This window comes from Podarcis erhardii, assembly GCF_964252035.2.
Source record: "Podarcis erhardii genome assembly, chromosome: 9".
In the NCBI taxonomy this organism is placed as follows: domain Eukaryota; kingdom Metazoa; phylum Chordata; class Lepidosauria; order Squamata; family Lacertidae; genus Podarcis; species Podarcis erhardii.
Genome location: NC_138512.1, coordinates 44390126 through 44414751, shown reverse-complemented (window position 1 = coordinate 44414751; position 24626 = coordinate 44390126). Strand labels below are relative to the sequence as shown.

At 42.3% G+C, this 24626-nt stretch overlaps 1 protein-coding gene across 7 annotated transcripts in view; it reads right to left on the bottom strand.

Moving 5' to 3' along the window:
* Positions 1–10986: 10986 nt before the first annotated feature.
* Positions 10987–24626, bottom strand: part of INPP4B (inositol polyphosphate-4-phosphatase type II B) — a gene marked incomplete at its 5' end in the record, with an annotated part of 286774 nt that continues 273134 nt past the window's right edge. For 4 of the 7 annotated variants that reach the window (XM_081876074.1, XM_081876075.1, XM_081876076.1 and 1 more), the window contains one exon: positions 15687–17347. In XM_081876074.1, coding sequence (XP_081732200.1) covers positions 17173–17347 — 175 coding nt within the window. In that variant the 3' untranslated portion in view covers positions 15687–17172. Of the gene's footprint in view, positions 13400–14067; positions 15642–15686; positions 17348–24626 lie in introns of those variants that run through there. The other 3 variants (XR_014160193.1, XR_014160194.1, XM_081876073.1) reach the window with 3 other exon arrangements.

The following is a 24626-nucleotide window of genomic DNA, read 5'->3' as shown; positions in this document are numbered from 1 at the left end:
GCAGGTGGTGCATAAATGAGAGATGGCATAAACCAGGAGTGGGAAATCTCTAGCCCGCAGACCAGTCTTGGTCCTCAAAGTCATTTCCTATAAATCACACCTACCTGCCAATCAGCTGACATCACTTGCGATCTGTATTAATTCAGCCAGTGTCAAGACTGCATTGGCTGCAGGTGCGTGTTCCCAGTATCCAGCCCACACAGCAGGATTTAAGTGCCACTCAAGATCTGACAAGTGGGGTTAAATCCTGCTGAGCTTGCTGAATGTGTCTGTCTGTGTGCCTCTCGGTGGATCTTGGTCCCTCCTCTGGGGTGCTTGTTTTTGTAGCTTCTGCTTGGACTACTGTAGCTGTGCTTCTGCAAGGTAACATGAAAGTGCAGTGATAATGAGGACTGGTGGTTGCAGGAGCAGCCCTGGGCCTAGCAAGCCATGGTGCCTGCTCACCTGCAAGGGAAGCCCACAGCAAACAGTTGTGGGGGCTGGTACGTGGGATGTCATTGTGGCAACAGCATGTTCACATACTCAGACTCAGGGTTTGAGTGTGGCCCTTGGCATGTAGGGCTGTGTAGAGAGCTGGGGATGACACTTCCATGGAGTGGACAGTCTGTTTGCCATTGCTGCCAGCCCTGTTTGTCTGGGGCTGGGAATGGGGTTCCTCCTGGGGAGTCCTCCTCTGCTCCCAGACCAACCTTGTGTTTCCAGATGTTCCTCATGGGTGTTGGCTGCTGTGGTTCTCCAGAGTTTCTGCTAGAGAGCAAAGCTTGTGGGAGAAGTGTTAGCATGAAGACATTGTTTGTTCCTTGTTTTGTTCAAAGTGGAGTGTTTCCCTAGCACCCTTCACCCAGCTGCCTTGAGCTCCCACCCCACCCCGACACTCATATGGCAGCATGCCACACCACAAGAAGCAAGATGTGAAAGGAGGCTGGATAGTGCTCAGCTTATAGCTTGGTGGTGTTTTCCTCTGATTGGCTGGGAGTTGTTCTATAGCCAGAGAGCTCTTTCCGACTGGTGAGGGTGTGTCCAGCAGGTAGACATGGGGCTTGAATTTTCAGAATTGAGCCAGTCACATTGATTTCTGTGAGGAACTCTGATTTTCACCACTATTTTTGCCAGCATAACTTTTGCCAAGTTTCCAAGCTATGTGAATGAGCTTAAGGAGGTTTGGAATTGGCATGTGTCTCCTTCTGCATTCCTGCCTCTGCCACAGCCTGCCAAACCCCCTTTTAAGGAGTTTGTTGGCTGAAGTTACACCAGCTTACGTTACAACAATGCAGCCCTGGCTGAACCAGTGGAGGGGGAGGGGGACATTTGCATCTGTGTAGACCTAGCTGATCCAAGACAGGCCAAGATGTGCTGGAACCAAAACTGGAACCCTGGCAGATCTGGGGTTTGCATTGCACAGTTAGACTTTTAGAAAGCATGTCATGCATTCATGGAGTAGTTATGCTAACCGGGATCAATCTGAACGTTGACAGTTGTGATAAAGTGGGATAATGCAGAGAATAAATTGTTGACATTGAAAGCCACACTCCAAAATTTTACTTTTGTAGTGCACTCAATTAAAGCAGTGATGAATGAACATTACTTGTCAAAACATACAAAGTAAATGTCACTGAATCAATGCAGCAATGTGGTGTAGATTATTTTCTCTTCTAGTATGAACTAAGTGTACACAGTAGATGCTTGAAATATTTTGCACCACTGTGTCTCATTCTTGTGTTGCTGTGCAGACCAGAGCGGGAGCAGGGATGTCCTCACCCAGTGCCCATTACCTAACTTGTATCCCTTGCGCTGAGTTCCAGTTCACTGAAGATGTCCCCTGCATATACTCATCTAAACTTTACAAACCTTAGCTTAATTCTGACTTCCATTTTATAATCAAATGGAAGTAGGTTTTAGAAGTGTGTCAAACAGGCGTATTTCTACAGGATATCAATTGATTGTGGCTAATGCCATATGTATTTGACTTTATTTTATTATTATTTATTAAATTTGTATACTGCCCTTCATCCACAGATCACGGTGCAATTCACAACATAAAAATACAAAATACGAACACAAAACACAACAAAAACACAAAAGCAAACCATTACCCCACCAACCCACAAACACACTTGAAAGGCCATAAATTGTTTAATCAGCCAAAGGCTTGATTATAGAGAAACATTTTCACCTGGTACCTAAAGAGGTGGAATGAAGGCGCCAGCAAGCCTCCCTGGCTTTAACACTAGCAGTGGGAGTGTGCTGGAGCTGGAGTAAGTGGTAATATATATTAAGTATATTTTCAGTTTTCTTTGCTCTCTCTCCAAAGCTGTTTGTCATAGTCAATACCATCATAAATTCAATGACGTATCAGCATTCAGACACAAAGATCTCATTCTGCCATGCAGAGGGGTAGCCAAAAAACTGGAACAAGGTGCTAATTCTCAAAGTTCAATGCAAGTGCACAGCTGATAAAATGCAATGCAATATACCACAAGTTTAAAAGCACCACCTTATTTCCCTCCTGCCAATTTCTTTGGAGGACATTCCGCAGGGTGAGAAAAATAACCCATCCCATTGCCACTTAAGATGAAACCACCTATCCAAGCATGCAGAGCCATGTATAGATACAGGCATACCTCAGAGATATTGTGGGTTTAGTTCCAGACCTCCACAATAAAGCAATTAGCAAGTGCATTATTTTTTCTTGAGGAAATAGTAGGCATAGGGCACCCAGTCCAAACTGGGAGACTGGTGTGATGTATTTAGGGGACTTTAACTCTTTCTCTGCTGCTGTGGTGCCTGTTCAGCTTTCCTTCCAGTGCATCTGGTGATACAGAATGCAAAGTGAGTCCCTCCCTTCCTAGATGTATCTCCAGGAATATCACCTCCCAGTAATTATGCTTCTTTATGCCTAACATGTGGGGGAGGGAGAATGGTATTCTACCTTTTTCACACAAGAGAGGGACTCTTTAAAGCAGGGGTAGGCAATCTAAGGCCTGGGGGCCGGATGCGGCCCAACCGCCTTCTCAATCCGGCCCACGGACAGTCCGAGAATCACTGTGTTTTTTACATGAATAGAATGTGTGCTTTTATTTAAAATGCATCTCTGGGTTATTTGTGGAGCACAGGAATTTGTTCATCCCCCCCCCCCCCAATATAGTCCAGCCCCTCACAAGGCCTGAGGGATGGTGGACCAGCCCACGGCTGAAAAAGGTTGCTGACCCCTGCTTTAAAGAAAGGCAGAAGATTGGCAATTGCAGTTTTAGGACTATTTGTATTACAAACTGGCCACCCAGTCATCAAAATATGTTAGGTCATCAAAATATGTTAAAACAATTTATCAGTTAAAGTTGCAGTCCTGTGCACACTTACATGGGAGGAAGTCCCATTGAAATCAGTAGGACTTCCCTGTGAGTAAATATGAATGAGATTGCACTATAAAAGTTTCAGCCGTATTCCCCAAATGTATTTCTTTTCTGAATATTTGATCCTCGTGGGAAAAAAAGGCATTTAAAGAATTGTCAACAGCAATTCATCTAGCTCATTACCTCAAATTAAAAATCCATATTCATTAAGCAGCATCTTCCAGTAACCAAGGAACATGTGTCTTTCATCAAAGGATGGAGACAGAACTGAGTACCAGCTGGTGGTTTTATTTCCAGAGATGGAGACTCTGTCATGGTGTGTTTCCACCTTCCAGGAGGCTGCAGGGCTGCTTGACACCTGCAGAGCACCTAAAAAGAGCCTCATTTGAATGCCTGCTACTTCCCACACTCCTATCTTAAGATTTTTACCAGATGTAGACACAGATCGCCCAAGCACACACCTCTCATATTTTTATGATCTAGCTTGATGAAGAGCTATGGAGAACTTGAAAGCATGCATGCTGCTTCTGTGATATTTTGGTTGGCCGGAAAAGATATTGCCCACATACAGATTGTTGGCATTTTTCTTATGGGTCAACACAGCTATATTTGCTTTTTGTGTAACTTTAAGGATGCTAGTTAATAAAATAAGTTGGCATCTGAGGAAGCTAGCGGGGATGGAAGCCAAACAGACCAAATTCTTTATTGATAAGTAATACATTGGGAAACAAAAAGAAACAAGAACTAGCTGTGCTTGATTTTATAACATAGAGCACAACTACTTAATAATATGATCATGGGGCATCCAGACCATATAAAACAATGCAGCTACATAAGAACATGAATCTTTCCCAACATACAGTGGTACCTCAGGTTACAGACACTTCAGGTTACAGACTCCGCTAACCCAGAAATATTACCTCGGGTTAAGAACTTTGATTCAGGATGAGAACAGAAATCGTGTGGCGGTGGTGCGGCGGCAGCGGGAGGCCCCATTAGCTGAACTGGTAAAGGTAAAGGTAAAGGTACCCCTGCCCGTACGAGCCAGTCTTGACAGACTCTAGGGTTGTGCGCTCATCTCACTCTAGAGGCCGGGGGCCAGCGCTGTCCGCAGACACTTCTGGGTCACGTGGCCAGCGTGACGAAGCTGCTCTGGCAAGCCAGCACCAGCGCAGCACACGGAAACGCTGTTTACCTTTCCGCTATAAAGCGGTACCTATTTATCTACTTGCACTTAAGGGTGCTTTCGAACTACTAGGTGGGCAGGAGCTGGGACCGAACGACGGGAGCTCACCCCGCCACAGGGATTCGAACCGCCGACCATGCGATCGGCAAGTCCTAGGCACTGAGGTTTTACCCACAGCGCCACCCGCGTCCCTCGAGCTGAAGTGGTACCTTAGGTTAAGAACAGTTTTAGGTTAAGAATGGACCTCCAGAACAAATTAAGTACTTAACCCGAGGTACCACTGTATAAATGAGCCTCTTACATGTGAACCTTAAGTATGTGGTACCTCGGGTTAAGTACTTAATTCATTCCAGAGGTCCGTTCTTAACCTGAAACTGTTCTTAATCTGAAGCACCACTTTAGCTAATGGGACCTCCTGCTGCTGCTGCGCCGCTGGAGCATGATTTCTGTTCTCATCCTGAAGCAAAGTTCTTAACCTGAAGCACTATTTCTGGGTTAGTGGAGTCCGTAACCTGAAGCGTATGTAACCTGAGGTACCACTGTATACAAACTCAGTGAGAGGTGTGAGCTTGCTTTTGCCAGGTAATCTCATTTATATTAAGTCTAATTTGAGGCAAACAAACTTTCATCTCCTCATCAAACACAAAGAAGCCTTTCTCTCTTCAGATATTTCATTTTTGTCAAGAGCTGAAAATTCCTGTTTGGAACAATATGTCATGGAGAGCTGTAAAAGAGTAGCCAATGCTATTGAAGAGAGGATACTGTTTCTGGTTGTATATAATTTTTATTATTATTTTTATATACTATACTATACTATACTATACTATACTATACTATACTATACTATACTATACTCAGGGGCGCCGACTTATAAAAAATATTGGGGGGGGCGGGGGCCCATACCGACTTATAAAAAATATTGGGGGGGCCCAAGACCTCCAAACCGCTGCTGCTGGGGGAACGAAAGGGGCGAGCCCCGGGCTGCCCCGACCTTAAGTGAACCTGTGAGGGCCCGCCCTTTGCAGCAGCCGATTGGCTGCCGCCGTGGGCAGTGAATATTAATGACCTAGGGGGAATCCCCGCTTCTCGCGGGGCTGATGCCAGCCCCGCGAGATTGTTGGTGGGTCGAGAGCCCGCAACCCCACCCCCTCTCTAGATCGGGAGTGGCTTTGTTTTAACTCATTACTGAATGTATTTTAAAAGGTAACTATCGTCAAACAAGGAAAATAAAAAATACCAACATAATTTTGTGATTTTACAAAGCATAATATAACTAATAATTTTTTTAAATTATTGGGGGGGCAGAGCCCCCCCAAACGAATTTTTGAGGGGGCTCGGGCCCCCTCAGGCCCCATGGAGTTGGCGCCTATGACTATACTATACTATACTATACTATACTATACTATACTATACTGTTCTGTTTAAATGTTTCTTTGATTGTCCTTGAATCTTCCTGCCCCACTTGCCACCCTCTCCTGTCGCACCCTTTGAGAACCACTGTTCTAGGTCTTGTCCAGGTCTTGAGCAGGCGCCTAGTACAGCCGTAACAGTTTAGAGGCCCTTTTGGTAAAGCAGTAAACAGGTGAAGTGTTTTGCAGAGCTGGCTGCATAAGGAAGCCAGTTCCAGGTGTGTGGCTCTTTTCATGCTTCCCAGTTGTCAGCACAGGTCAGCATTCCATTATCTCTGAAACTTCTTGTTGTTTTCTAGAGCTTGTTTTTTACAAGAGCTTGACAGGCAACTTGGTGCCTTATTACCACTAGAAGCCAGAGGATTTTCTTTTTAATGATGTCCGAACAAATTAACTGTTAAAAATAAACTGCAGGAGAGCACAGCAGGAAGGAAAATTCAACAGTCTGAAGATCAGAGAGAATTAAGTGCCATGACTGTGGCCTTCATGCCTATAAAAATTGACTTGACTTAAGTTTAATTCAGAAGAGAGCTGCATTGCATACATAGGATGCTTCCCTGTTGGGTTGGATTTTTTTTTTTAAATGCATTGGAATGCACATCCTCCCTGCTGGTGTCCATTAACACATACTCCTGAATCTATAAATATAAATGGGTTCTTCAATGTTGTTGTTGTTTTTACCAGCCCTTATTTCTGACATTTTATTTTTATTTTTTCTACATCACTGCAGCAGCTGTAGTTAAGCTTCACAAAAGGTCTGTAATTTCCACTTAGCTAAAATATTAGATATTATTGTTTCTCATGGAAGAAGAGAATACCTTGAATGTTTCTGGGGCAAGTAGTGTGCATTCTCAAGAAATTGCTGCAATAGTTTAACAACTATTAAATACCGTATTTTTTGCTCCATAAGACACACCTGACCATAGTTTTTAGAGGAGGAAAACATTTATACATACACACACACACACACACACACACACACACTTATATATATGAGTGTTATGGTGCAAAAAATACGGTATATATATTCTGAACGAAACAGTGGATGTATGATTTTTGTGGTTCATGGTGTGGCCGCAGACATGTGATTTGACTGTGAGTTTGGGGTAGCCCAATGCAAAAATCCTGAGAATCCATGTGGATCCGTACTTTGTAACCACATTTTTGCGCCATTGTGGCCCCAGGCAAAAGTGGGTGCGTGATTTTTTTTATGCAGGCTGTAGCCATGGACATGTTATGTGATCTGATGGTGAATTTGAGGTGACCCAATGTAAAAACCCTGAGGATCCATGGGCTTTTACCTCCCCCCTCCCAGGCAGCCTCCTTTATTGCGTCCCTTATCTCTTTCCCCAATCGCTTACCAATCAGCTGCATTCTTTTAATACTCCCTTCCTTCTTGTTTGCCTTAGTGTCTTTTCCTTAGCTGGAGCAGTTTTTTGCTCCTCCTTTTCTTCTAATTTCTCTCCTTATTGCTTTAGTCTTCCTGTCTCCTCTCCTTGCAAGTTTGCTGTCTTTACCTCCCCCCTCCCAGGCGGCCTCCTTTATTGCAAGTGTCCCTTATCTCGCTCCCCGATCACTTGCCGATCAGTGGCTTTGTTTCAACACCCACTTCCCTCTTTCAAAAACAAAACAAAACAAAACATGATCTGCTTTTTGCCCGTGGGCAATTCAGCTCCAGGGACCATGCATTCGCTCCACAAGACACACAGACATTTCCCCTTACTTTTTAGGAAGGAAAAGTGTGTCTTATGGAGCGAAAAATACGGTAGTTCTTTTTAAATTATTTGGGAGTCGTGGGGCGAAGTGTCATCAGCACACCAACACTCAGCTTCTATTTCTCTGCTGGTAACAGCCCAGTAGGGCTTTGGGTGCTGCCCTTTAGGATTGTAGCCTTAAATATATATTTGAAATTTATAGTGCATTATGATGACTTCCTTTGAACTATGACTCAGTCGGGCTTCTTTTCCTCAAGCGCGCGCGCTCTCTCTCTCTCTCTCTCTCTATATATATATATGGAGAAATGTAGCAGCACAGTGCAAATGAGAAGGGGCAGTTTCTCCTATGTTATACTTTACCTGCTGATTACCCACAGTAGTGTGATCAGGGCTGGATTTGGAGTTGAAGTCCAGAATCCCACTCAGCAGAATGAACAGGAGGGCCCCCAACTGCAGCAGTAAGCAGGACAGACGTACTAACTGAGGTAAAGAAGCCCTGCCACCCCATAAAACCAGGCAGGGTCTAAAATGCATCATCTATATGCACCGCTGCCACCACCATATATTAGCCAAACCTACATGGACATTTGGTTCAAGTGCCTACATTATATAAATAGTTGGTTTCTTTAATCCATGATGTAACTTATGTTCCTTTAGGTAATGAAATAAGGTCTGGCAAAAGTACAAGACAGTGGTAAAACTGAAGAGATTTTGCAGACGCTTTTGAATCACAGCAACACATGGCTTCAAACTTGTTTTTTGGGGCTGGAGAGGACGTAATAAGAAATAGATACGGTCATTTTCTCCATTGTTTATTATGAACTGTAGCCAAAGATAGCTGCATTATTAAAAGGTTTGTGGGCTTCTGGTTGAAGGCAAAAGGTATGTGGTTTCTGCTTTTGGATAAGATTATCACATGAATACCCACAAGACTGCCTCTGCTGGCAAGCTATTAATGAAAGTGCTCTGCATCTGCTCCAGGGCACTGCATGATGAAGCTGCATAGGATGAGGGAGTTGCAGTCCAGCAATGCCTGGAGGGCCAAATTTCCAAATCCTGATATGCCCTTTGCTGTATGAATTATATGAACCAGGGCCTGATTTAATATAAGCCGGCTTCCAAAGGCTGGTGTGTTAGTAATTTTTACCTGTACATGTTGAAAACAAACCATGCTTGGGGTTCTCTGCAAAAACCATAGTTTGATATGACCTCATAATTTTGCTGAACTGTGAAACTGATTTCATTGACGTGTTTTATATAAGATTGCTGCCACTGAAATCAACAGGACTTAAATACACAGAGAGAGATTTCATTATCTAACTAGTTGCTAGCTGTTCAGTTTCAAGCTGTTTGAGGCAAGGAGAATCATTTTCAAGGAGTAATGTATGTTTTATACTATCAGACATTGGGGCTCAGGTAGGTAGCCGTGTTGGTCTGACGCAGTCAAAATAAATTAAAAAATTGTACAGTAGCACCTTAGAGACCAACTAAGTTTGTTCTGGGTATCTGAAGAAGTGTGCAAGCACATGAAAGCTTATACAGTGGTACCTCTGGTTACGTACTTAATTCGTTCCAGAGGTCCGTTCTTAACCTTAAACTGTTCTTAACCTGAAGCACCACTTTAGCTAATGAGGCCTCCCGCTGCTGCTGCACCGCCGCTGCACAATTTCTGTTCTCATCCTGAAGCAAAGTTCTTAACCTGAGGTACTATTTCTGGGTTAGCGGAGTCTGTAACCTGAAGCGTATGTGTCGGGGGCTCAGGAGCAGAGGCACAGGAGGGGGAGGAAATGGAGAGCGAGGGGGAGGAATCCGAGGGGAGCGTAGGAGATGACAGTGGTCCGAGGGATTCCATGAGCCTCTCCAGCGAATTGGAAGATTCACAGAAGGGGGCGCCAGTGGCCAGGGGTAGGGGGTTCCCAAGGGGAACGCCCCAGGAGCAAGGGGGCAGCAGGGACTCCCAGAGCAGTAGTTGGAAATCAGGACCAGCTTCCCCACCAGAGCAGAGTGGGGGGGAAGAGTCCCAAGCATCGGGGCCAGTGCATTCCCCACCAGGGAGAGAAGACGAGGCAGAGCTGACCACGCCTCCATCGGAGAGTCGGACAACGGAGGGGAGGTCAGAAGTAGTGTAACGGTTAGGAGAAAGGTCACTGGGTTGGCGCGAGAGGCAAGTTCAAATGTACAGGAGCGCGGGACAGCAGAGAATGAGGATTGGGAACCGGGTCCTAAAGCCCGCCGGAGGCAGGGGGAGGAGCTAAGCGACTCAGCCTCGGAAGAGTCCAGAAAGGGCAATGCCCCAGCGGGCAGGAGGACCCAGAGGAGGAGAGAGCAGCGGAAAAGGTGGAGCAGGGCTAGGATCTTAAACTGGTGTCAGAAGGGAGGAGACTCAGACAGGACTACGCCGATCTAGGGTTTAAGACGTGGGGCTGCACGCTGCGGCTTTGAAATGGAAACTGAACTTCAATAAAGACTTTTGTACATTAAGACAGCCTAGCGTTGGTCCTCTGTGAGCTGGGACCTAGAGGCAGCTCTGACAGTATGTAATCTGAAGCGTATGTAACCCGAGGTACCACTGTACTCAGAACAAACTTAGTGAGTCTCTAAGGTGTTATTAGGCAATATTTTTAATTTTTTAAATTTATTTAGACATTGGGGTGTATGAAGTGCTAGGGGGAGGTGCTAAGGTACCTTATCGAGACAGACCAATGCCAACTATCAAACAAAACACATTGAAATGCGTTTAATAGTATTTGTATCCACTGACTTATCTTTTAAAGTTATATATTTAATGAAAATTAAATATGACAAAATAAAAGTTCATTTTAGTCACTCAGGTATATAATTATGCTTGATGCATTTCATGTTGAAAACGTGAATGCCTTCTGCTGAAAGAGATTATATGAGACAATGTGAAAATTCTGTTGTCTTTCACCAGTCATAGCTGTTCCTGACATGCAAATTTATCACTTGACTTAATTCATCAAGGTGGGCAATGTATTTATTTGTGAATTCATTCTAACAAAGCAATATTGACTTTACCTGATCCATATTGAAAAATAATGTTTACTGTAACACAAACATATAACTCCACAAAAGCTACCAATTTATTAGCCCTGTTCTAATATAATACAGTATATGTATATGGATCATAAGCTGGGAACCTTAAGCCAAGTCAGTTTTCAAAGGGCTTTTCTTAACTGTCTAACCTGTTGAGATTTACAAAGTCACTTCAAGTGACAGAAGATATTTATAGCAATTCTCAGGATCTGATCCTTTCATGCTGCATGTTTTATGATGATGGAAACAATTCAAACACAGAAAGTCAACTGTATGAAAAATAAGACAAATTTATTTAAATAAAAATACATGCACAACACACACACAAAATATACAATGGATATGACTTACACATAACAATACCTGCAGTTCTTAAACCAATAACCAAAATGATAAAAACAAAAGTACAGTACATGCATGCATAAAAGCAAAAAACAAAAAAAGACTGCTGCCCAAGTCAGTTGAAGAAGAGGCAATGCTATCAAATATACTTTGGGCCTGTGCTCCAAAACCTAGTTAAAACTTGTGGACTTTATCCAAAATGTTTCGCAGTAGAAACAAATGCTTTAAAGGTAATGCAAATGATTACTGCTTTTGCACAATCTTCATTCAAATGAATGGGGTTTATGCAGGAGTGATGTTTGAGGAAACACAAATCATTGTCTTTTGGGGGACATGGAATTGCAGTGCAGTTCATTGACCTGTGGCCACCTGTGAACAAACTTTTCTTGGATGCAATAGATCAGGCCTAGGCAACCTTTGGCCCTCCAGATGTTTTTGCCTACAACTCCCATGATCCCTAGCTAACAGGACCAGTGGTCAGGGATGATGGGAATTGTAGTCCAAAACATCTGGAGGGCCAAAAGTTGCCTATGCCTGCAATAGATCATTCGTGGTGGCCTCCATTTTATTCAGAACATTACAGCATAATCACATATATAATCTCCTGCACCTTTTAGGACAACTTCTTACAAGGCAGCTTACAAAACTGCATTCTACATTTGTATGCAGAGAACAACGGATCATGGTTCTTTGAGACTTTGGTAGCATAGAATGAAAGGTGGCTCATATGCCATGAGATTAAAGAAACACAGAGGGAAAAGACAGAGAAAAAAAAACTCATTACTTTAAAAATAGTCTCAAGACAGCACACTGTTTTCCTACAACCGCTGACCTATGGATATGTGCCATTCTTCCCTTTTAAAGTATGCTAAAATATTAAAAATATTGTTTGGGCAACTGGAAATGCACACTAGGATGAATAATGTGGGTTTAAAAAAAATAGCCAAAGAAATAATACATAAGGGTCAAGCAAAGTCTAATGGCACTGGAAGTGCTGTAAACACACATTCATTAAAGCACTCCAGAAACCAGTGGTCTTACGCATGCAGAAAACTCTATATAGTATTAAATAATTTAAAAATGTCAGCCAGTTGTATATGCTAACTCAGTAGCATTGTGTTCTGGAGCATAAGTTAAAATGCACTATATTTGGCACTTTCCTGCATTCATGATTTTTCCTGCTGTTCACAGAATTTCTCCTATTTTTCTACAAAACTTAGCATTAAAGAATAAGTCCCTGAAGTATTATACTTTTCCAGAGGCAAACTGCCAACCTGCTACCTTTCTTTTGAAAGACACCTGAAACTTCAGTGATGAAACTTCTAAAAATAATCAGTCCAGACTTTGATTTACTTATAGCAGCAACATGATTTAGGTGTTACACCAAACACAGTTGTCACAAGAGAGATATGCTGTTTTAGCCTCCACCTGCCCTCATCAGTACTAAAGATCTGGGAGGAAACTGGAATGAATGGAAAATAGCATTCTTTACTAGCTCCCACTCACTTCAACTGTGGTGACCTTCCTTGGGGGATTACACTTCTGGCCATTAAAATTTCTCACGCCAAAAAAGAAAAAGGTTTCCTGGACTTAATCCTTTGTGGACTTCAGCCAGAACGTTCTGTTTCTGATTAAAGTATGTGTTGCTATTGCTTTAGAATAATGTACATCTTACAACAAAATTCAGCCACGGTACATTTTTTCCTTCATCTAAATTTTCAGTAGGCAATATGAATACATTCTCAGATGCTTACTGACATACTGTATTATTATTTTTTAAATGTTCACATTTAGTTATTCTTTATATTTTGGTTTGTTTCTTTGCTACATGGCATCAACATGCGCAATAAGATACTGTATTGCCAAGGAATTCTCTTCACTCCTAATTAATTCATGATTATTTTAAGAAAGCAAATGGTTTGAAACATATTAAATTCAGTGGGACTAATCACATAAATATTAACAAAAGTGGGATGGCAGATGGCATTTTAACACAGCATTGCTAGAGATACTGCTTCTGAGAACCCATATTCTCAAATCCTCAAAGCAGTTTTCACAGAGCAAACATTTCTGAAAGCATTATACAAATTTATTTATGACAATACGGATTCAGCAGTGCACCTTTCAATATGCAGCTGTTTTATAGTGAAAATACAAACACAGATTTATACCCCACTGAAATGAAAAGTTGCTTGTGTGTTGATACTCTACCACTTTTCACAACAATATTTGTGCCTTTGCAAAGTTTTGACTGTGGTAAGGATTGGGTTGGATAAAGATTTAGCCATGCTTAGAGCTATTGAAATCAATGGGAATGAGTTTAGCGGGACTTAACTAGCAGGACTTACCGTATTTTTCGCACCATAGGACGCACCGGACAATAGGACGCACCTTGTTTTAGAGGGGGGAGAACAAGAAAAAAAAATTCTCCCCCTCTTTGCCCAGTGCCCCTTCAGCGAAGCGGCAGGAGGCGCTGCGCAGAAAGGGGGAGAATTCCCCCCCTCTTGTTTTCCCCCTCTAAAACAAGGCGCCGTTTAAGGTGCGTTCAGACGCCTTCAGGTGGCTACCTTGGAAGCCTGGAGAGCGAGAGGGGTCGGTGCGCACCGACCCCTCTCACTCTCCAGGCTTCAGGTTCCTTCAGGTTCCTTCAGGTTCCTTCAGGTTCCTTCAGGTTCCTTCAGGTTCCTTTCGACCTGCTCTTTGGGGCTGGCGGGGGAAGCCCACCACCAGCCCCAAAGAGCAGGTCGGGGAGCAGCGCAAAGGCACGCGGCTATACGGCTATAGAGGCTCCTGCCATAGCCGCATGTCACCTCTCCAGCTGGGAGCTTCTTTAGCCCCGTGCGCGCTCTCCCGGCTGGAGAGGTGGCGCGCAGCTATAGAGGCTCCTGCTATAGCTGCGTGTCATCTCTCCAGCCGGCAGAGGGTTATGCTGTCTTCGCTCCATAGGACGCACACACATTCCCCCTTCATTTTTGAAGGGGAAAAAGTGCGTCCTATGGTGCGAAAAATACGGTAAGTTACACACATCTAATTTAAGTCTGGATCCAATCCATTTTGCTGAAGTTTTCTAGTACTTTCAGCTGTTTAAAACTTATCTTCCTGCCCAGGCTGTCATTGCTCTTATTTGCCAGTAGAACAGTGGAAATGTACAAACAATGAAACCTCATTGTTTCAAATGCAGAGATTTAATGCAGTAGTACAATCTGCCTAAACTCACTGATCATCATTATAGCAACATATCTTAATTTTCTTAAATTGTTCTTATCTATTTACTCCCCCCCCCCAATTCCCAGCCCTTTCCATTCAAATGTAAAACTTATACTGGGGTAGTATTTACATTTGATTTGAAAATGGCACTCTCCTTTAGGTTTCATATTAACATTAACAAGTGATACATTTCAGATTGAAAACTTGTTCTTTGGCCTTAGCCTTTTATATAGCTTTAACCGTACGGCAACAGGTTACAGGTTCTTTACCCTGATCGTTTTGATACTGCAGGTTACAATTTTAATAAATTATTATCACTGTCATTTACATACAAACATTTATTATAACCACTAGGTGAATCTCCTTTCCCTCTTGGTACTTTCAGAGTGCACAGAGGACAGACTCATAGCTGTCAACTTTCAGATTTGAAAATAAGGGATCAGCAGCCTCACCTGACCCGGGGACAAGCAGCAGGAAACGTTGCTGGAATAAGGGAATTTCCCGCAAAAAAAGGGAAGGTTGACAGCTATGGACAGACTCCAGTGGCCATCCTTGTTTCATAATTACTTACACAGGTTGTTGCTTAACACCACTGAGAATGGCAGGTAAAACCCCAGATCCTGATTCCAAGGCAACTGTAATACATTACATGGCTTAAAGCCCAAGGCTTAGACCAGTGTGTGAACTTAGTTTTTTGTTGTTGCATTAACAACGTATGTAGCTGGAACTGCAAAGTTTATCCAGAAATGCAGCAAATATTTACTAATGCAAGCTCACCAATATTAACATTCCTTTTCTAAACGTATCATGGGTCTTATGCACCTTAGCTTTGCCCTTAACCCAGTAGACAGTATCTTAGGCAATTCAATGTTGCTTTGTATAGAAGTGGGATCTACTTTCAAGTCCAGGCTCAGAGTGACCCCTACTGACTCAACATTTGGCCTTCTATCTGACTAGTGACCAACCTTTAATTCTGGTGGGCTTATGAAATAGAACCTACATTATCATCATCATTATTATTATTATTATTAGGCTTTTATTTAACAAACAGCCAGTTGCCAGAACACTCAATCTACCATATTTTATCGATGTTTCCTTTTGATTGACAGTACAGTTGGGGGAGAACCTAGATATTTTTCCTCTCATGTATGCCCATTCTGTGAGACGCACAAAGCAATTTTGTGTTAACTAATGAGCAGAGGTGTGTGATCCTGCACACATAGCCTTTTATGTTGTGTCTAAAGCTTAGGTGTCAGCTTTTCCATATGTTCCCTCTGGAGGTCGGTAGTACTTTGGGAAAGCCATCAGCTGTATCATGTTGAAAGCATACTTTCTGCATTTGATATTCTTCAGTACATTCTCTATGCGGCATCCTTCTCTGGTGAAAAGGGAGGGAAAAAAGACAACTTCGTGAAACAATAAATAAATAAATATGTTTTATTTGTACATTGCAGAGTTTCAGCAACAATCGAAGTAAAAATAATGGAGATTCAATTCTACAATATATTTTCCACAAGTGATGATACATCTTACAAAATTAGATCCAAGGCCAGGCCCAATACATTTATTGCCCTTAGAAGTAGAGTGTGGGTTTTATATATATATATATTTATATATATTTATCTCTCACTGTGGTTTGATTAAATACTTTATGATATATTTTACTCTACCCTTAGAAATATATTTGCTTCTAAAAATTCTTTAATAACTTTTTTTTTCAGATTTGCTTTGTTTTGCTTCTGTTGTACATGTCAGAGTTCACATGTAGCCTTAGGTGTGCAGGTTCTAGGAATAAGGCATTTTTAATTAAGTCTGGCCCTACAGATTTGTAAAGGAAACTTCCATCTTTGTCTTATTTTCATTATGTTTAGCTTTGCAATGAAGGAAATAGAAAATGGCTTTCCAATAGCCTGATCCAACAACTCTCTGCTTTCAAAATAATGATGCTCATTCATACACAGTACAAAAGTCACAAGAGCCAACATGGTGCATCGAGACGCAAACAAAACTTTCATTTAAATGAATATAAAGCAAAAGCAACCAAAGCAACATTTACAAACAGGTTAATTTTGTTACAAAACAGAACTTATCAAGTGCCATAGAAAGGCTTGACAGAAAAGGGTTAGTTGCAACAAATAAAAGAGTGAACTATTTGCTAAAACAGGAACTCCTATCAGGAAGTAACAATGAAAAAAGCACATGGGAAATTAATCTTTCAAACTGACCTGTCCAAATAATTCAGCTTGGGTTGAGTTATATGAGTACAGATTTAATTCCCCCCTCCCCCCCATATTTTGACTAAGGACTGATAATCACCACAGACAAACATGTGACTGTCTTTGCAATGTGAATTTTACCACTGCATTTCCAAATAAGAAACCCTTTGTCTGATGTGAGCTTCCCCATGTGAAAACAGCAAAGGGCCCATGTCAGCTAAAACCCATACTTTCTGGTGTGCTAAACCTTGGCAATGTTCAAGTGTGGGGCTGTGCATGCTGGAAAAGAAGTGAAGATTTCTGCAAATGGGTCCCCAAGTAAAAATGAGACAGTAAAGTCACTCCATAAGGAGTTGAATTGGTCCTAAGTACGAGTTTTGTAAAAAGCGGGCAAGGGGGGGGGAGGAGAGATCCTTCCAATTTAATGGCAAAATCTCATCTGATCAAGAAACACTAATATAATGGCCATTCTTAATGTGTGAAAAGATTTGCTCGGAATAGAAAGCATTTTAAATCACTTGATGCATAGTATGCTTTCTTGATTTCTGGAAATAGAAAGAAAATCTTTTACAGTTCAAGACATTGCCTTCTTGAGGTCAAATTTGTGGGTCTGAAAATGTAGAAATCATACAGCACAATTTTTAATCTTTAAGCTGTTGCTGTTCATAGAAAAGAAATGGACAGAAGTGAAATTTACTGATATTTGGCTAATAATAAAGCAAGACTTAAAATAAGCCACACAACCAGCAAATGCGAGCTGACAAGGAGCAAGGCGACAGGATAGAAGTGACGAGAAGTTGGCTTGTTATCAGTTAGACAGCCTGTCTCGGGATCATCCGACTCATTCAGTGCTCCCTGGGTTTGTCTGCTGTTAAACAGGGGAAGTTAGGAACAAATAAAATAGCATTTAATAGGAGAATAAGGCAACACTTAGGTATTCCAACAACAAAGATGGCCACAATATAAACAAATCTATGCTAAATAAAGCTATTTTGGCTAGTTTGCATACCAAATAAGAAAATATCGCACATATTTAAAGGTGTTCTAAATGAATGAACAAAGCAAGCCTGTAATAGGGAATTAACCCTCACAGATACTTCTTAGCACATTAAAGATGAAGCCATGGGTTGGGAGCTCTTAATGGAAGCCCCATGCAAGGGAACAGAGCAAGCCTGAAATGCTATGAAGTGGAATCAGTGGGGAAATGCATGGTTTCAAAACACTGAGGAACAGTGGAAAGCTCCACAGAGCCCTGATGCAATGATGCATGCAGAGCATCTTCCAGCGTTGAAATGGAGGGTGAACTTTCACATTTATGGTGCTTTGTTTTCTCACTGGAGATCCATACACCAGTCATAGCCACCAAAAGGGTTTCCACTTTTCAGCTTCTGATGACCTGGCTTTCCTCTATTTAGTCTCTGCTTTATCAAGATTCCTTGACAACTGCCTGCCCTTGGCATCCTTTGGTGGCAGTGGCCCAAGCACACCAGTAGGGCCCACTGCTGCTGCGTGCCTTAGGACTCCCTTTAAATCCATATCCCTGAGGCCTGACAATCCCAGCAGTTGGTCACTACCCAAATTTCCCACAATGCCTCTGGTGTAGTATCACTAGGGCATTGTGGGAAACTTAAACAAACGCTAGAGTCATCTACCTGGCATTGTTTGGAGCACTGCTGCTTAAAGGAGATGGGGCTCTTCCCAGGCACTTTCCACAGGGTTTCCTCAAACCTGGAGTTAGTTCTCCATAAGTACTTTCTGCAATGGAGTTATTTCAAGAACTTTAAATTATTGTTAAAAGCAATCAAGCCAATGTCAATTTATTTGCAAAATCAATACTGAGGCAAAGCTAGGGAGCAGTTGTTTTTTTTAATCCCTGAGTCTGTTTATTAAAATAATGCCTGTTTAACCATAATGTGGGATAGTGAAGAGTTCTAGGAATTATCTGAATATTTGCTCAAAATGATGTTACCTTTTTAAACTGCACACAATCAGAGAGAGAGCATTTACTCCTCACAGAGTTACAATTCCCAGAAAACCATTACAAATGACAGTGCCCAGAATGCTTTGAGAGAAAGAATGTGCTTTGAAAGAATGTGCTTTAAATTATAGTGTGTACACAGCAACAGTGGCTCTCCAAAGTCTCAGGTTCTTTCCTGTCATTGGCTGTCTGGTCATTTTTTAAACTGCAGGAGTCAGGGACTGGGCATCCTATATTTCCACCTAGATCTCTCTCTCTCTCTCTCTCTCTCCCCTGAATAAGGCAGTATGGCAGTATAGCTCAAGTAGAACAGTGCAAAGATAAGAGAGGATGCACACAATCCTCCAGTTTCCTGTTGTGTTCCAGAGTGCTGCCTGTCTGCAGGAACAAAGAGCCCTCTTGTAACCATATACAGATCTCAACATTTTCAAGAAGTACCATACTTAGGGCAACCTTCCCTGCAGAGTCAGCGCCACAGATGCTACTCAGCAAAGAAAGACCTTGCTGATAAAATTAAGGTGGTGATTTTGGAGGGTTAGAAAAATGTTCAGCTTGTCCTTCCCACTTCCCAGCTTAGATTGTGGGTAAGGCAATGGGAAAACGAAGGATTAGAGACAGCGTCCTTAGCAAAGTTGGTAGAGGATCAGTTACAGATAGGTAGCCGTGTTGGTCTGCCATGGTCAAAACAAAATAAAAAAATTCCTTCCAGTAGCACCTTAAAGACCAACTGAAGAATCTGAAGAATCTGAAGAAGTGTGCATGCACACGAAAGCTCATACCTAGAACTAACTCAGTTGGTCTTTAAGGTGCTACTGGAAGGAATTTTTTTATTTTGTTTTGGTAGAGGATGAAACTCTTAATCTCAGGGTTGTGGGTTCAAGCCCCATGTTGGGCAAAATATTCCTGCATTTCAGGGAGTTGGACTAGATAACCCTTGTGGTCCCTTCCGACTCTGCAATTCTTTGATTCTTTGATTCTGTGATTCTTATTTCTTTTATTTACCTTGCCTGCATTACTATTCTCATTTCTGTTGCTGTTCTGCTACTCAGTGCCACCAGGATTGGAGCCAAAACAGAGTTGCTGAGAAACAGGAGGGAGGCTTCTGCCTCCTTAGGCAAGCCCCAAGGCATGCAGAAGTAACAAAATGTTTTTAGAATCTAAAATGGTGTGTTAGAGGTGACCTCTAGGAGCCAGGGGAAGTTGTGTATTCAAAAAGACAAATGGAAAACTTCGGTGGGCAAGTGAATTTGGCCTGCTTGAGCTCTTTACAGTGTCCTGGAGGAGAGCATGACTGGCTGCAACCCCAAACAGGAGCTCCTCTCTTAGGGTGTGAGGAAAACTATGAAACATCTTACTGTAGGCCCTACTTGTACTTTCTAACACATTGCACATAAGGTGACTAATTATCTTTATTAAGCTGTAATGGCTTTAAATGAGAAAAAGAAGAAAACCAGCCATCCCACTTACACTGCCATTGCAAAACATGAAATTAGGTCAGTCTTTCCAAACCTGGTGCCCTCCAGATGTTTTGTACAAAAATCCCTTCAGCCCTAGTCAGCACAGCTTGGGAATGGCTGAATTATGTAATGCCAAATAGTTCTGCAGATTGTATTTATAATATCAGTCTTAACTTCCTAGCAGAAAGTATCTGGAACTGCCAGTGAATATCCTCCTGTGTCACTAAATGAATGTACTGCAGTTTTCAATACTGGTCAGATTTATTCATGACCACAGCAATTAATCTGCACACAATACTGAGTTTTGCAAGATGTCCTGCCAAATAAAGGACGCTGAACTTGCTAGCCAAGCAACTTGGCTGATGAAGAATGTAAGAAGGATATTGTTATGAGGTTTTTTGGGCAGTGGGGGGTGTGTGAGTTATGCTAAATGCCTGGGCTCCCTTCTAATTCTAACTTTCTGGTGGCTCTTTTTGAGAAAGCAAATGGGTGGGGTCCCTTCCTTCAACTCGTAGGTAGCTAGAGAGTTGACAGCAGGCAGAAGCCAGAGAGAGAGAGTTTGGCTCTTTTGTTTCTGCTTCCAGAGCCCAGTGATGTGTAAAGGGAGTGGGCGAGAGCTGCCTTCCCAAGCAGGGCAGCAGGAGGAGCGCGCAAGTTCTCCACACTGGGCTTGAAGCTGCCACCACCTGGTGCTTGCGGTGCAAGTGGAGCATCTCACAGAAGCCACATGGGTGACCAGTGAATGCGAGTCTGCTTCCTGCTGCGCTGTGGTGCCAGCCGCCCCCAGAACAAGGGGCTTTCACTGCATCTCTCCCACTTTCTTCTGAAGCATATGGGGTTGAAGGTGGGGAAGCAGCAATTTCCTTGCAATCCCTGGAGCAATAAATAAACATGGAGGCTGCTGCAGAGAAGCCAGTTGGCAAGGAGCAGAGCTCCGGCACGGAGGCCCCGGCAGATTCCTCCATGGACACCTGCCTGCGATCTCAGGGGTTGTACCGCAAGCGAGTGGCAAAGGACGGGTCATGCCTCTTCTGAGCCGTGGCGGAGCAGGTGAGTGCACAAGGTCTTTGCAAGCGGAGAACGCGAGGGTCGTGAGAGGCGGCTTTGTTTGGGGAGAGTGGGGGTCCTCTTTTTTGTTCTTCAAAATATGGCAACCCTACATTATGGGAAGGGGTTGGGGAGGAAACAATCTCCCTAGGACTTTCTCCTCCCCACTAAACTCAGTGCCTAAAGTGGAAAGCAAAGGAACAGGAAGTTGACACAAATTTTAGCCAGCCAGAAAGTGGGACTGGAGGCATTTTGTGCTGTTGCCAGAAAGCAGACGAGAGAGGAGAGATGTAGGAGTGCAATTCAGGTATGAAGGCTGAGGACTGGGAAGCTGAGTGGAAGATGGGCCACATGTATGATGGCATACAAAAGAGCGATCTGAAATAACAAATGATGAAAGAAGTAGACGGGGAATGACAGAATATGCATTAGGCTGAAAAAATGAGGCCAGGATAGCCAAGAGAATTTTGCAGTTTGGGACAACGTGGGCTAGAACTGAAGGGAGGACAGAAGTTGAAGATTTGGTGGGAAGGCAGCAGGTCTAGATTCCTTATCTTAATTTGGGCCACCCGTCAAATAATTTTGGTTGAATCGCTTGTAACACTAAATTCTAAAATGACAAAACATATAAGCATTAAGTAAATGATCTGATAATATGCTGATGCCACAGTACATGTCAATACAACACCATTAATAAGCCTAACATAATTAGTGTTAGTATTAAGAGGATATACTTTACAATATACCCTTATAATCATGCTATTATATGCTTCGCCTGGTATGACTGTGTTTGAGTGACAGTGGAAGTATGTGTGTGCCTGTATATATCTCCCACAGGAATCAATGGGATTTAATACGGATATAACTGAGTATGACTGAAATATTCAGTTCACTTAAGAGTAAAATGTCTGTCATCGTATTTTACACATCAGCAGCAGCTAAGCCCTGTCTTGACAGAAGAGACGAATCACCCAGATCCCACCTAGATATTTCTGTACATGATAAAATCAGATGAATGAGGTCTTTACTGCTTTGCCACTGCTATATTCCAGGTATGCATGGCTGTTTTTTAACAATAATACTTTGGTTCAGTGGATGCCCAATGGAAGGGTATATGTTTTAATGCATGCATATATACAAGTGATAGCAGGTTCTTTCATTTACCTGTTAGACCAGTGGAAATTAAGGTAGCAAAAGGAGAACACTGCTGCTTATTATATAACTTGTGGACGAAAGTCATTAAAATAAGGGACCAAGATCAAAGCTGGTTCAATGGATGAGATGGAATAGCAGCAGCCCTTGTACAAATAAGTATTTCTGATGGAATACTAATCTGACATTAATTTCTGAATCTTTATAACTCTTCAAAGATGACAGAAAATCGTGAAAAGAATTCCCAATGCAAAACCAAGGATACTTGAGTGGAAATTCTGCAGAGTATTTAGAAATTCAGCTCCTTTAAGATTTTACTGCTTGTCATGATTATTAATAGAAAAATTGAGGCACATCAAAACAGACATTTATAAACTGCTTGGTATTCTAAATCTCAGCACAGAAAGCTACTGTTACTTTCTTTGAAGCAGTTTCAAAAACTCAAACTATAACTAGTCAGGTTCCAAGGGACAGGAGAGCAGCCAACTAAGACAATACCTTTCAATACAGTGAAAATTCAAATTCCTGACACCAGATTCTAGCCTGTTTTGAACTGCAATGCAAACTGTTTATCAAGTTGATGTCCTGTGGCCACTACCTTTCATGCTACCTGGTGTGGCTTCAATAGCCTGGTTTGGATGTAACACAGAATTATCGTTTAGTGGTACATGCATAGGTCTGCTCCCTCTCCCCTCAACTTATCCAGTGCAGCCATTAGGAGACTGAAAACAGAAGTGAGTACTTCCAAACAACTTTAGTTTGCTATTATGTCAAAATTGGAAGCTGTGTTTAGTTTTAGCTGTGGTTTACTGTATTAAGCCAGCTTCATAAATCACTGTTTGTTTTAATCAAGCATAGCTAAAACTAACCACACTTTATCCAGATTTGATGCGAACGGTATGTTTGTATTGTTTCTTTCAGCTCCCCATATATGCCTGCTACTCACTGTCTGTTGTTCTGAGAGTGAGAGTTTGGTGTCTTTGGAAAGAACACCAATATAGTGGAATATATTAAGCAGACATTTGATTCTCCCACTTTCCCAAGGAAATGGAGCTCATTGACTGAATTTTTTTAAAAAATATTTTTTATTAGTTTTCCAATAAAAACAGTCAATTAACATATCCATAATCATAATTGTACCATTAGCTATGCAAGAATAAGCATCAATTGGCTATTCTCAGTTTAGGTGTTCAGATGCCAGCCATGTGACTTCAATGCAACAAACTGTTCTTTGTTTTTCTTCTCCTGTCTTCCTTGCTTGCAATTAGATGAACTGCCAAAATAGCACCAGTGACTGAAGCAAGCCCCAAGGTGTGTTGTCAGACTCACCTTTTTTATTTTTACACAGGGTCAAAGGCAAACAATTGGGTCGAATTCTTTGGCGAGGGGAGTCCCAGGAGCCAAAAGTGTTTTTATTTGTCCTGTCTTTCATGTTGACATTGGGATAAAGATTTTTAAGGAAGAGGAATGTATTACTGGAAGTGGAAAAAGAAAATTGACATGCCTGTCTCCTCCTATTCATCTGCTACTAAAAAGGAACGCTTGGCTGCACAATTATTGGGAGCTGGTCCCAGTGCCCACAAGGAAGAAAGAGCTTCTCCAAACAGCAAGCTGGGTGTTTAAAAAGGGTTTGAACTTTTGATCAATGTATCTGAGTGACAATCTAGTTGTTTTCTTCCTGTCTATGGTCATTATCATCACTGCACCCATTTGCGTGGCCTCTTCAACAATCCTTAGAATTGTTTACTGACTTTATAGAACTTGCTCTTAGCCAGAGCATCGCCCCCCACCCCAAATCCCCATTCTGGGGGCTTACTTCAAAGTTTCTGGTTTTACTTTCAGAATCAAAGCCATCTCACCACCAGCTTAGGAGAGAAATAAAGATGGAGATGCGGATATTTAATTTCTACCTCTCAGAAGATCGAACAGGTCATGATAATTATAGGATTTAAGGAAGAAATGAAAAGCCTCAGGATGACTTCTCTCAACCAGTCCTCAACTCATGCCAAGCACCAAGCTGCTCTTGAAACAGAGGGCACATTTTTGGGTAGGTGACAGCAGGAGTCAACTCTAGATTCTCAGTCTTTCCCTATTGTATTATTGACTGTGGGTGGGGTGGGAAGGAGCTAATAGCAGAACCAGTTAATAACTAACCCCCCACAAAAAACCCTCCAGTTCCAACACACCACCCTCCAACCTCTTGGTGTTTAAAAATGTTTGTACCATCTCTCTACTAAGACCTTTCCTCCTTAAGTTTTCTTAGAAAAGGTCATAACAAGTCAGAAGGTGTGGTTATTGTTACAGTTCTCCTTCTCTTTCACCCAAGAATGCTAAACAAAGAGCAGGCTGCTAACTACAATTTGCTTGTGCAGCTATGATCCTACCAATTACCTGAGGGAAGCTGAGGGAAAGCGTGAACCTCCACATCAGAGCGAGTGGATTGTAGAATGGTTAGAACCCAAAGGCCTGTGAGTCTAAGGAGGCTTTAGATTTCTTGGGCTTCTTGAACAGTA